Source organism: Homalodisca vitripennis, chromosome 1, assembly GCF_021130785.1.
Source record: "Homalodisca vitripennis isolate AUS2020 chromosome 1, UT_GWSS_2.1, whole genome shotgun sequence".
Classification (NCBI taxonomy): Eukaryota; Metazoa; Arthropoda; class Insecta; order Hemiptera; family Cicadellidae; genus Homalodisca; species Homalodisca vitripennis.
Window position 1 is genome coordinate 93,389,142 of NC_060207.1, and position 11,895 is coordinate 93,401,036.

The window sequence follows — 11,895 nt, forward strand, 5'->3', positions numbered from 1 at the left end:
ATATTGTTCTACGCTAATCTAGTAATCAGTAGAAGCTAAATGTCAAATAACGATTCATGTCTGGGTGTGGTCGGTATAATCCCAAAGTACCAATAAATCTAATAAAAGGGTCATAATAAAAATGCCCTAACAACAAAAGTAATGAGAGAAATACAAACGTAAACAACGCACAGCAATACGAACGTAATCTCACTCTCGACCAAACAATCCAACAGCTGCGAAGCTCAAATACTGCCAAACAAACAATCCATAGAGGAATAAACTACTTTGTGGTTTCAAAGCAACTAATCGACTATCGATTAGTCAAAATGGTAATTCTAAGCAATATATGGGTCAACCTCGATTTTTCTCATATTACAATATAATGTTCCAATAGTCAATTAGAAAAGGAAATGACTAGAATTTCTTGCCGGAAAGCAGTTATAGGGAGCAGGCAACTCATATTACAATATAATGTTCCAATAGTCAATTAGAAAAGGAAATGACTAGAATTTCTTGCTGGAAAGCAGTTATAGGGAGCAGGCAACCGCGAGAATTACCTATTAGTGATCAGGGGCACTGACGTGATCTGGGCTTCAAATTTGGAACTACTCGAGTTAATTTTTTTTCTAAAAGAGCAAGCAGTGCGAAGCGCTGCGCAGCGGGCAAGCATCGTGCGTGATCTTGGTCTATACTGAATTGATTCAGGCCAAAGGAATGACACAGATTCCTCTACCAGATTTTTACGGAGATTTTGTATTGGGCGGATTATATTGGTTTACTTTGCTTTCCAGCATGTAATTATGTGTTTAACATTGTTTTACATACATTACCTACATTATATTGTAATATGTAATAACAATTTATCAGAAATTTTTAATAAAAAAAAGGATCACGCACGATGCCTGCCCGCTGCGCAGCGCTTCGCGCTGCTTGCTCTTTTAGAGAAAAAATTAACTCGAGTAGTTCCAAATTTGAAGCCCAGATCACGTCAGTGCCCCTGATCACTAATAGGTAACTCTAAGCAATATATGACCGTCTGGCGGTTGCCTGCTCCCTATAACTGCTTTCCGGCAAGAAATTCTAGTCATTTCCTTTTCTAATTGACTATTGGAACATTATATTGTAATATGAGAAAAATCGAGGTTGACCCATATATTGCTTAGAATTACCGTCAAAATTTTGTGGCAATCAGATGAACTATAAGAAAATTACAGGCGAAAAACGTGACGTACCTATATTACGGCCGTCGGCTACTCAACTGAAAATTGGCGATTTTGAGTAGCCGACGGCCGTAATATAGGTACGTTGGCCTGCAAAGGGTTAAAACTTTTTTTTTACTAGCGTACTTTTTCTAATTTTTCTACCGCAACGAAACAACAAAGTCTCCCGGTTTAAAAACAACACGCGACCGCACGACGAACAAATACACTCATTATTAAAAATTCCATGTTCAATTAAAAAGGAAATAATTTAGTTTCGGTTAAAACGTAAACTCTGTACGTGCCCTACTAAACACTCCGACACACACAATTCACTAGGGTTGGTCGAACTAGTGGATGGTTGATTCATAATTGTAACGCACTCACTCAATCCAACCTACTGAACACGATATCTTGTGAAGCACTGGCTCATGCCCCGGAGAACTCAGATAACAGATACGTTATCAGTCCCGTCCGCAGATAATATTCAAGTAAACAGATTATCCAGACACAACACACAAACTGAACATTAAAACATTAGAAACTTAACTACTTATGAATATATCCCCTAAAATCATGTTATTTGTCATTTGCACCCCCTAATACTAGCCTATATATATATTTTTTGTTCAGGAGGGTGAGCAGAATACGTTGATAACGTCAAATTCGTGATTTGCCGCCCCGGCCTTTTATCTTATAGCTACCTCCATTTTTATTATTATAAAACATATCCTAGTTATTCGTGATTTCCACTCCTTAAAACAACATATACTGTAGGTTCATTCAGAAGGTTAAGTGAAATTTGGATTGGCAACTCCAGCGGCCCGTTAACTTTATTGATACCGAAATGCATTTTTAGTGTCAATTAGTAATTCAAAACTTAAAATCAACTTGCCTTTGGTAAGATCCAGTTGAAATTCATCTTCATCCTCTGTCCGGCCTGTCAAAACAAAATTTGAGGTTAAAACATTTTGTGCAATCTTTACATCCAACAACAATATCGTTAAAGAATTACATATTAACCTTACCTGGACGTAAACTGCGCCCTCTAATCCACATATTTGGTGCTTCTTATATTAATCTATTAACGCATTAACGTCAAACCCCATCTATTTTTACAAATAAGAATACCAGAAATGTCTGGAATCATCTGCAAAATTAATACAAGTAAAGTAAATAAACGAGTAAATAGGCAGTCTCTTACTTTTTCTGTGCTTGACTTGACCTGAGAAAAAGTCAAATACATATGATGCAGTGGCATGGAGAAATGTAATAATCAGCTAATAAACAACAACACACCCAATATGTAGTATAAGAAATTAAGACACCGCAATAAACTATCGTTGATTTATTATTTCATCAAAGTTTATTCCATCAATTAGAAATAATTTTGAAATTATTTGTAGTTATTAATAATAACACATTTACACCTACCTTCTTTCGGTTCAAGTTATTCAAAGTGACCTACAAGCGTTTGCCGATCAAGAAAGATAGTCTGAAAAGCCTACATACTTCAGTCAAAAAACCTACTACTTCCGGACATAAGGACATTGTAAACCACTTTCAGCTTAATATATTCATGGTGCAGGTACTCCGTTAATAAAATAATAAACGTGTGTCAAATTTCACCTTTCTAGTGCAGCTGATAGTTGAAAAAAATATGGGTGGCATATGTGCATGATTTCTTTCTTTTGAGAGTATAGGGCACATGTCATTTCAGAGGAAACCAGGTTGTTTAAAAATAAAATATAGTTCTTCAAAGTCTGAAAAGTTTGAAACCCTATTTCTATTCCTAAGAGGGTTAATTTTCATGAGCAAATTTTAATTTTTCTGGAGTGAGCATTTAAGGTATGTGTGTTTGTCAAATATCATCTTGCTTGGTCTTGTGAATGTGACAATGACGCACTCTTTTCCCCGACTCTGGCCAGCCGCTGCAACATTTTTACAAAACCAGTACAATTATAAAGTGTTCTACAGTCATTGGATTCATTAACGTGTGTGTCAATGATGAAATGTAACTGCAAACTGCCAAACGATACCAAGAAAAGAGTTTTACGACCTCAAAAAGCCAAGAAAATCATATTAGAAAATGTACTACTTCTTTTCTTGAAGAGATTAAATTATGAAATAAGCTATCCTGTTAAACTTGTATCAAGATTGGAAAACAATCTTATAACGGTTTTAAAAGAATAAAAGTTAAAACATTATGTACAGTAAAAGTAAACAATAATCTGTACTTTGTATTTTTACTACTTTGTTTTGTTTTTATATAAACTATTACATTTAAAATAAAAAGTTTCAACTTATATAAACCAACAAGAAATTAAACGAGAAAATAAAATAATGGTATGGTTGTATTTTAATAGATTTACAGGTTTGTCCGTAAACATCAGTACAACTTGAGTGTACATAATTTCTACACAGACAGTATACGATAACTCTTTTATTGCGTTCTTAGCGTCCTTCGTTATTGCGCTGTATCAGTTTTTTAACGGTTTGTAAAGGAAGACTTTCCGAGTAACTGGATACGCCGTTGAAATTAAATAGCAATTGATACATTTATATTTTTCTGTTCGTAAATTAATCCATCTTAGAAATCGTGGACTGAGAGTGAGTGGGAATGAAAGGGAATTTTTCGTGCAATCAAGTGCGATATAGATGAATAGGTATTCTCATTGCCTGATCAGATTCACAGTTGAGTGCACTACGATGTTTTAGTCACGATCTCAAATCACGGTGGAGCAGTCGACTTTTCTACACATAACGGGCATAGAGGCTGCACTAAGTGGAAGCTGAACTCCACATTCGTATTAAATTAACCCATCTACTTTAGTTACCTTATCTGTTATGATATGGTAAGGTACGGGAGCCTTCCTTACCGTTAAACTATTTTCGAGCGGACTGCTTTGATAAATATAATGACAATATTTTACAAAGAAAATTGAAAAAGAAATCATACAATAATCAAATTAATAAACTGTCTTGCAATCTACAATTAAATAATTAAATTTCCCTTCTTAAAATATTTTAGTAAAAACATTAATATTATTGTCATGTAGAAAATTTGTTTCTGGAAAGATCCTGAAAAAGGGAATAATAATGTCCAGCAAACACCTTGTAATCAGCTGTTTCAGATCTAGATTAAAAAACGTGAGTAGCGAATGGTTAATCTAACCTAACCTATAAAAGTCTGAGTGTGTTTTTCTGTTATTTAGTGTAAAAATGTCAATAAACTTTAAGTCTGAAGAAGAAGTGAAAGATTATGTTAAAAATTTAGGAACTGAATACAGATTTGGATGTTATCAAGAAAAGAAGCCTGAAGGTCAGCTATTAATGATCTATAAATAGTAATAGGTTTAGTACTTAATTAGTTACATAACCTAAATTGCATGGGCAAGAGCTTCAAGTTGCTGTTGAATTCAACTTGATTATATTGATTGCCCTTGTTTATGATCTCCCAGTATTATATTTCAGTAAAAGACCCACTTCATATTTTTTGTTGATTTTTCTAAGTGACTATGAAGTTGTCACTCAATTAAATATAGGCCTTATTGAGAAAAGGCCACAAAATTTCCTCGAAGAGGGTAAAATCTCTCTGGGGCAGGGTGGTTGACTTTTGAGTACGATAAGCCGGACTCAGTATTTTATATTGAAGAATATAATCATCAACACCTAATATTCGCATCTAGAATTCTAGACTATCAATTGATTAAAAGTATCTTTAGATCCTAAATAACAATCATATGTTTTTATATAAAAATATGAATATATAGGAATATAGGAAAACTCATAAATAATGAAGAAATGACATAAATAATGAAATTAACCAGAACTATAACGATCAAACAGGAAAACTCATAAGTTAATTATGAGGCACAATTTTAATTGTTTGTCATAATTATTGTATTGTTTATAATTATACACACGTAATTATATATTTTTACGTGTTTGTATAATAATAATTATTGTTGTTATATACACTGATCACGAGTAGTATATATTTTTATATATAATAGTAATAATAATATGATTACATGTATTATTTGAAAGTGTTTACAGCTGTTGATATAGATTAAGTTAATTGTTCAAAATAATTAATCAGTAATGAATTGGTTATATCGATGATTATGATTAAGTAATATCGTTGTGAGTGTCAACTATTGATAAGTTGGTACAGAGAATGGACGACAACTGTCTCTCTGTTGTAAGCCCAGTCAGATGCTCTTACTGCCTCTTTCTGGATTACTAAGATGCGATGTAGGTTGCCTATTTAAAGAGTTTCCCCAAACCAAGACACCATAACGGAGATGAGATTTTTAAAGAGCATGATAATATGCTATTTTTATCCATGGCAGTGTCTGTAAATTTTTGTTAATTTTTCTTATGACATAGATCCATTATTTAGTTTCTTACACAAACTGTCAACATGGAGCTGTCCAGCTGAGATCCTTATCTATTGTCACTCCCAGGTACTTTGCTTCTGAAGCCACCCGAACATTCGGCAGGTGAGCTGTTTGAAACACCTTTGAAAAGTTTGAAATAAGTGAGATTGGCCGGTAGTTTGTAGCTTCAGACCGATTCGCCATGCTTTAAAAATAGGAATTAACCTTAGAGAGTTTTAGTTTACTGGGAAATTTGCCACATTGGGAAAGATAAACTGATTAAGTTAGTTATGGGATGAGCTAATTCTTGCACGCTAGGCCTTTAATAATTTTGATGAAATTTCATCTATACCTGAAGAAAGTTAGCTGGAAGAGTGTTGATGATATTTATTACTTCTCAAGTGTTGGTTTTTTTAGGTCTCACAAGTAACAGGATGTTAGGTTTCAGGATTGTAAAACTGAAACAACTATAAAAAAAATGGTCTTACAAAAATTGTGTCACTATTAATCTAGGAGGATAAATAAAAGCATTCCTTAGGATTTGGTAATTGAGTCTCACTGCCGTTGATACAGTACACTAAAGATCTTTACTATAGTTTATTTCCCACTTGATAATGTATGCCGAAGATTCTTTTCTGATCACTAACAACAGCGTAATTAAAGTATTAGAAGTATCAACATACGTAACAATAAACTATAATATGAACAATTACCCTTTACTTAATGATAAAAATATTTACAATTGTCAATAGGATAAACAAAAGAATTAAAGTATTTGGACTTTCAGCCTCACTCATTATGGGGCTATATAAACTGTAAACTCTTTATTTTAAGAAGCTTAGCCTCTCTTTTTTTTCTTTGTGAGAGTCAAGGTGATCTGCACTATTCATGCAATTATAAACCTTCGTACTTTTACTCTATTTAAGTTCCACATCAGGTAGAAAATCTTTGTTTAGGACACAACTTTTTCATCCCCTCTTGTCAATACACTCCATCGAGTGCTGATATCTTCTTTAAGTGTATTGTTGGCTTTTAATATTGTGAGAGCTGAAGACATGCCTTCAAGGCGTTGGGATTCTAACAGTGTTTCTTTATATACAATATAGGTTATTCTGTATAATATCAATCTTGGGCTATGTCAAAAGTTCAAAACCACAGCAGTCAAGCATTTTAACTTTTCAGGCCGAATATAATAAACAATAGAATAAACCTCTTTGCCATTAAACTTTTCTATTCATATTTGGAGCTATAAAAATTGATTATCGTCTGAAATCCAATTTTACTGAAGAGTAAATAGCAGAGCTGGTTCAGCCCAGAATAATATATAACGACAAATTCATTGTGTTTGCCATACATTTGAGATTAATTTCTTCTATTTAAAACAATTTTTTTTCTCTTGTATTAATAATGATTTATTTAGATATTACACGACTTTGTGACACTATTATTGTTAATACGAATGAATGGATTTATGTATTACCTATTTATTGTATATCTCATTGCCATGTATCCTGTTTCATCAGTTATATTTAATTCATATTAGTAAGAAATCATTGGTTAGTATTTATTCAGACTAAGGTAATAAAAGTTGAATCGCTCATTTTGACTAAATAAAAATAACATTTAAATATATGATTGTAAATATTAATCTATGGCAACAATTAATTATGGAGAATACAGAGGCTAAGTTAAAACAGCTTAAATAACACAATAAACTATGATTGCTTGTGGTCTGTGGCAGAAGTATCATACTACTATTATATATGTAAGTGGTAACACAAATATTATAAAGCTAGTGAGATATTATAGTTTAAACATATTGACTGTGGCAGACACATTTCCAGCTGCCTTGAAGTTGGTATATGTGTGGAGCCGCAATGAAATGTTTTAAAAGGTTTATTTTAGAACTTATCCCTTATTTAAACTTAAACCTAATAAAAGTTTATTTAGAGACCTTAAATGGAACTCCAGGACCAAACTGGCAATCCTTCAGTAATAATCTGATTACAGTACAATCATGTTGTTTCTAACATTCAATATGTATAATTCAACAAATAATTTTTATGTAAATATTCACATTTTTCATTATATTTATTTGAATGTGGAAAGATTAGAAATAGCTTGATTTTTTAGTAGGCTATATTTATTATTAAGCTAACTAATATAACTATGTAAATACCTGTTTTGTATTTTTGCAGTTTGTCATCTACTTGGAGATTATTTTGAATCAATCGACAAAGATCATGAGAAAGCTTGGAAAGTTTACCAAAATAATTGTGGACACAGCAAATTTTGCAAAGAGCTGTTTTAAGTGTGGCAATTATTTAGCCATTGGTCCGTGGAGGACTTATCCAGAAACAAGACCGTACTAAAGTAAGTTTATGTTTTAGACGGAAAGAACATGTAATACACTTTGGTGTAATGTACAAAGACTATCTATACAATTGATAACAAGTTTATTACCTATCCAATAGGCTGATTTTTATGAAAGGAGGTTTCTTTTAACTTCTGGCTATAATAAAAATACCAGTTGTTTGGTTTATCATCACTATGTTATGGTAAGTAAATACATTTTTAGGTTTTAGAAATTGAAACAATTAAACGTTCTTAAATACATTCTGTATTAAAATAATGTAAATTATGTTTTCAATTTTTTAGGGTTATGGTCCATAAATAAGATATTAATATTTTTTATCACTATTTAACCACTTTAAAGAGATGCCATACTTTAATTTAATAAACAATATTCTTGTCGGTCTCAATAGTGTCTGTTTTAAAAGAGTTGCCAATGTTTAATTTGAAATAGAGGAGACATCTGCTGTTGCAAATTATTTAAACTTATGTATATTTTCTGTAGTCATTGTGCTAATGACGCCTTGAAATATTTGAGGGATAAATTGTATTACCCTTTAAACTTATTTGTATATAATTTATTTTCTTCAGTAACTTCTAGTAAACTCTATATGCCATACACAAAAACATTACTCCGGACCACTCAATTCAGTAATCCTTCAGTGGTTTTTGAAATTATAGATTACTAAAAGTTAGCCTTGAAATCATTTAAATCAATTGGCCAATCAACAGTCGTCTGTTAAATTTGTTCTCATTTTCCCCAATGTATGCATCAGTTACGGTCTGTTTTGGGCTCATATTCCAAACCTAAATTTTAAAATGTTAAAAAAGTTCAAATTGTTTTTCTTTCTCATTCTTCTGTGTAATTAGTTTGACCTTTTACTGTGTGAAAATGATAGTTATATAACATATATAAACAAAAAGTGTAACAACAATTACTAATGAGTGAGAGGGAGAATTATAATGGAAATAGAAGACCAGTGGCATAAATTACAGTTTTATTTAACTGATTAAATTGGATGATACAGCAAACATATGTTTGCTGTATCATTAGAATAAAATTACAGTAAAAGACAGTAAGATTGGCTACTGAGAAAGTTGTTGGATATATTAATTTGCAGTAAATTGGGGAGAACCTTGTTCTTTTGTTCAGAACACTGTTGTGAGGGGGGGAGGGAGTTGAAACCTTCAAATTCCCCATAACTTGTTGAATTGATGTATTTGACAAATCACATGGCATTCTGTGAAAAAAAGGGTTTCACCTGACAAAATTTATCTAAACATTTTTGAAGGACAAACAAAGAAGTCAGGAAGAAGAATAGCATAAGATATGTGTAAAATGTTAGTTTTCCTATCGTTATTTTGTTAACATGGCTCTTCATCTTTATTCCCCAGGCTCTAGAATACTTTGAGAAAAGCTGTACACATGGTGATATGAATGGATGCTTTCGAGCTGGAATCCTCTCAGCGATTATAAGCACAGCCAGGATCCTATCAGGACGTTTAAACAGGTCAGGCCTTCTCTGCATGTGGATGACAGTTACAGTAATGGAAGTGCTATGCATAGGTATATACATTTCATTGAGATTAGTCTTGTCTCATTAATTCAAACTAATCTGTACCAAACAATGTTTGGATAATTAAAATTTTCCATTAGATCAAATTAATTGACATACATGCTGTTTGAAATCAACGTAATATACTGAGTAATTAAAGAGTACCTCTGTAGAGCATAAATGTTTTAGTTTGTTATTCTACAGTACAAAACTGTGTTATTTACTTGTATGTATATATATCTGATCTGAAATCGGAGTGTTCTGAATGAAATTGAAGTTAGAATTTTACTTTTGTTTAAGTGGTAGTCATTTTGGATAGAGTAGTCAGAAATTGCTTTTCTTGATGACGTTAGTATTTTTCTCACCAATACATTTAATTTGAGATATTACTTAATGGGTCATACCATTTAAAAATGTTTGGTTGCTCACACTGTTTGAGTTGCCCCATTCTTTTTTTAAGGAAGTAATTTTAAAGTTCATCAAAAAGATCCATGGTGATGCTATTATATATCCTTTAGGAGATTTAAAAATCAAGCTTACCAACTGTTCAAAAATTAAGGAGGCAAATGCGTCTTTTGGGATACTCTGTACTATATATATATATATATTATAGATATATATATATATATATATACATAGACCACTAACATAGACTAACTCTGTCTCGATTTTTCCTGGACAGTTCTAATTTTTCTGGGACAATCCTAATTTTTGAGATAGGGTCCCCAAACGTTTTTAGACAACCATCCCATCATCCGGGACATCAATTGTTTTGGATGTAGATATGGGAGGTTGTTGTTCCAGACTTCACAGTATAATTCCATAAACATACCTGTAATCCATGTAATCTAAAAAAATTACCAGTAAAATCTAATACTACATAAGGCAATGTTAAGTATATGACAATGAACATTTTTATTATTTACCAGGGAACTAAATCTAAACTGTTTAACAGTCTATATAATTGTAAGTCTTTTAGTACGTACGTAGCATTGTAAGTCAAGAGCAGGGGGCAGGTTGCACTGTCCAGCCACTACATAAACTTTAGAGTTTAGTGTTATTGTTTGGCAGACTTGCTAGTAAGTAGTAAAGTTTTTTTCTCTGAGAAGTACTTTGCCTCTAATATAACCAAAGTTTCATTTCATTTGTAATTTAATCATTGTAAAAAATTCATATTTCAGATAAAATATAATATAAATATTATTTTATTTTGATTACTAAAGTTATTCTTGACCCTTGTTATTAATACATGTGGTTAATATTTGGTGTTAAGGTGTGTGGGTGGGGAGAGGTTCAATATATTTTAGAAGCATCATCGATTTTGTTAAAAATATACATTGTCATGTTAATACCAACATCAAAACTTTTTATTTGAAAAGCCACGTTTTGTTATACATATATAACTACCACCGTAAAACACACTTCTTTCATATCTTTTAACACAGTGTGTATTAATTATACTATGTTTGTCATTGTCATTCTGTAATATTTCCATCATAGAAATGTGGAAACATAAATATGTTATACCAGGTATTTGTTTAAACAATAGTATTTCTGAAAGGTTGAATTATACCTCAGAATAGCTACTAAATGTAAAGCTCAGATATCAAAGGATTTGTCATAATATAAGATTGCACTACTACCAAGTTTATCTCCAAAGTTCTAAATAAAAAAAACTGTTTTATTTTTTCATAATCATTGTTTGTGTTTGTAGGCCATGGCATTGTTTTGAGAAAGGATGTGAAGGCAAGCACCATGAGTCCTGCTATCACCTGAGTGGGGTCTTCATGGAAGGCTATGAGAGGGAGAAGATAGCAAAAGATATGAAACGTTGCTTTGACTACACACTGAAAGCTTGTGATCTCGACAACATGTACGCTTGTGCTAACTTAAGCTTGATGTATCAGAAAGGTGATGGAGTTGAGAAGAATCCAGAGCTAGCAAAGAAATATAGGACAAAAGCTGAAGACCTTCAAGAAGCAGTGGTTAAACAACGTCAACTTATGTTCCAAGAAGGACTGAACAGGACATGAGAATTTCTTAGAATAATTTAATGTACATAGAAAAAGTATTTGTATTTATAAGTAAAGTTTGTTGTAGTAGTGTTTAGTAGTGTTTGGTGTCTTTTTATTCAATACACCACAAAAGATTTAAAATTGTTTTATTCTCAATTTTAAAAATCATTGGTGAACCTAAAATAAAAAATAAAAAAATTGCAACTTAATATGTCCTTTCCAATTGGTCTGTTCTTTTGATGGTTTTTTTAAATGTTAAAAAATAACCGGCAATAATGTATTAAAAGATAGTTTTATTTTCATTTCTTTGTCTTTGTAACTGACCAACTTTTTTTAGGACAAATTGAGAATCTATAAATTGTTTCAAATATATTTCTGAAAGAAACGTATACAGCTTGAATCTTTCATT

The 11,895-nt window shown here is 31.9% G+C and overlaps 2 protein-coding genes across 4 annotated transcripts in view; one reads left to right on the forward strand and one right to left on the reverse strand.

The window, feature by feature from the left end:
• LOC124366702 (rapamycin-insensitive companion of mTOR-like) overlaps window positions 1–2,363 on the reverse strand; it is a 94,208-nt gene extending 91,845 nt beyond the window's left edge. For all 3 annotated transcript variants that reach the window (XM_046823314.1, XM_046823311.1, XM_046823304.1), the window contains exons 1-2: window positions 2,210–2,363; window positions 2,077–2,121 (exon numbers count right to left, since the gene is read on the reverse strand). In XM_046823314.1, coding sequence (XP_046679270.1) covers window positions 2,077–2,121; window positions 2,210–2,240 — 76 coding nt within the window. In that variant the 5' untranslated portion in view covers window positions 2,241–2,363. The remainder of the gene's footprint in view (window positions 1–2,076; window positions 2,122–2,209) is intronic.
• A 1,900-nt stretch (window positions 2,364–4,263) lies between these two features.
• LOC124366718 (cytochrome c oxidase assembly factor 7 homolog) lies at window positions 4,264–11,576 on the forward strand. The gene is given in 7 exon segments (XM_046823321.1): window positions 4,264–4,503; window positions 7,762–7,841; window positions 7,843–7,899; window positions 7,901–7,936; window positions 9,311–9,392; window positions 9,395–9,444; window positions 11,205–11,576. Coding segments are annotated over 7 exon segments (705 nt in total). The 5' UTR covers window positions 4,264–4,403; the 3' UTR covers window positions 11,505–11,576.
• The last annotated feature ends 319 nt before the right edge of the window (window positions 11,577–11,895 follow it).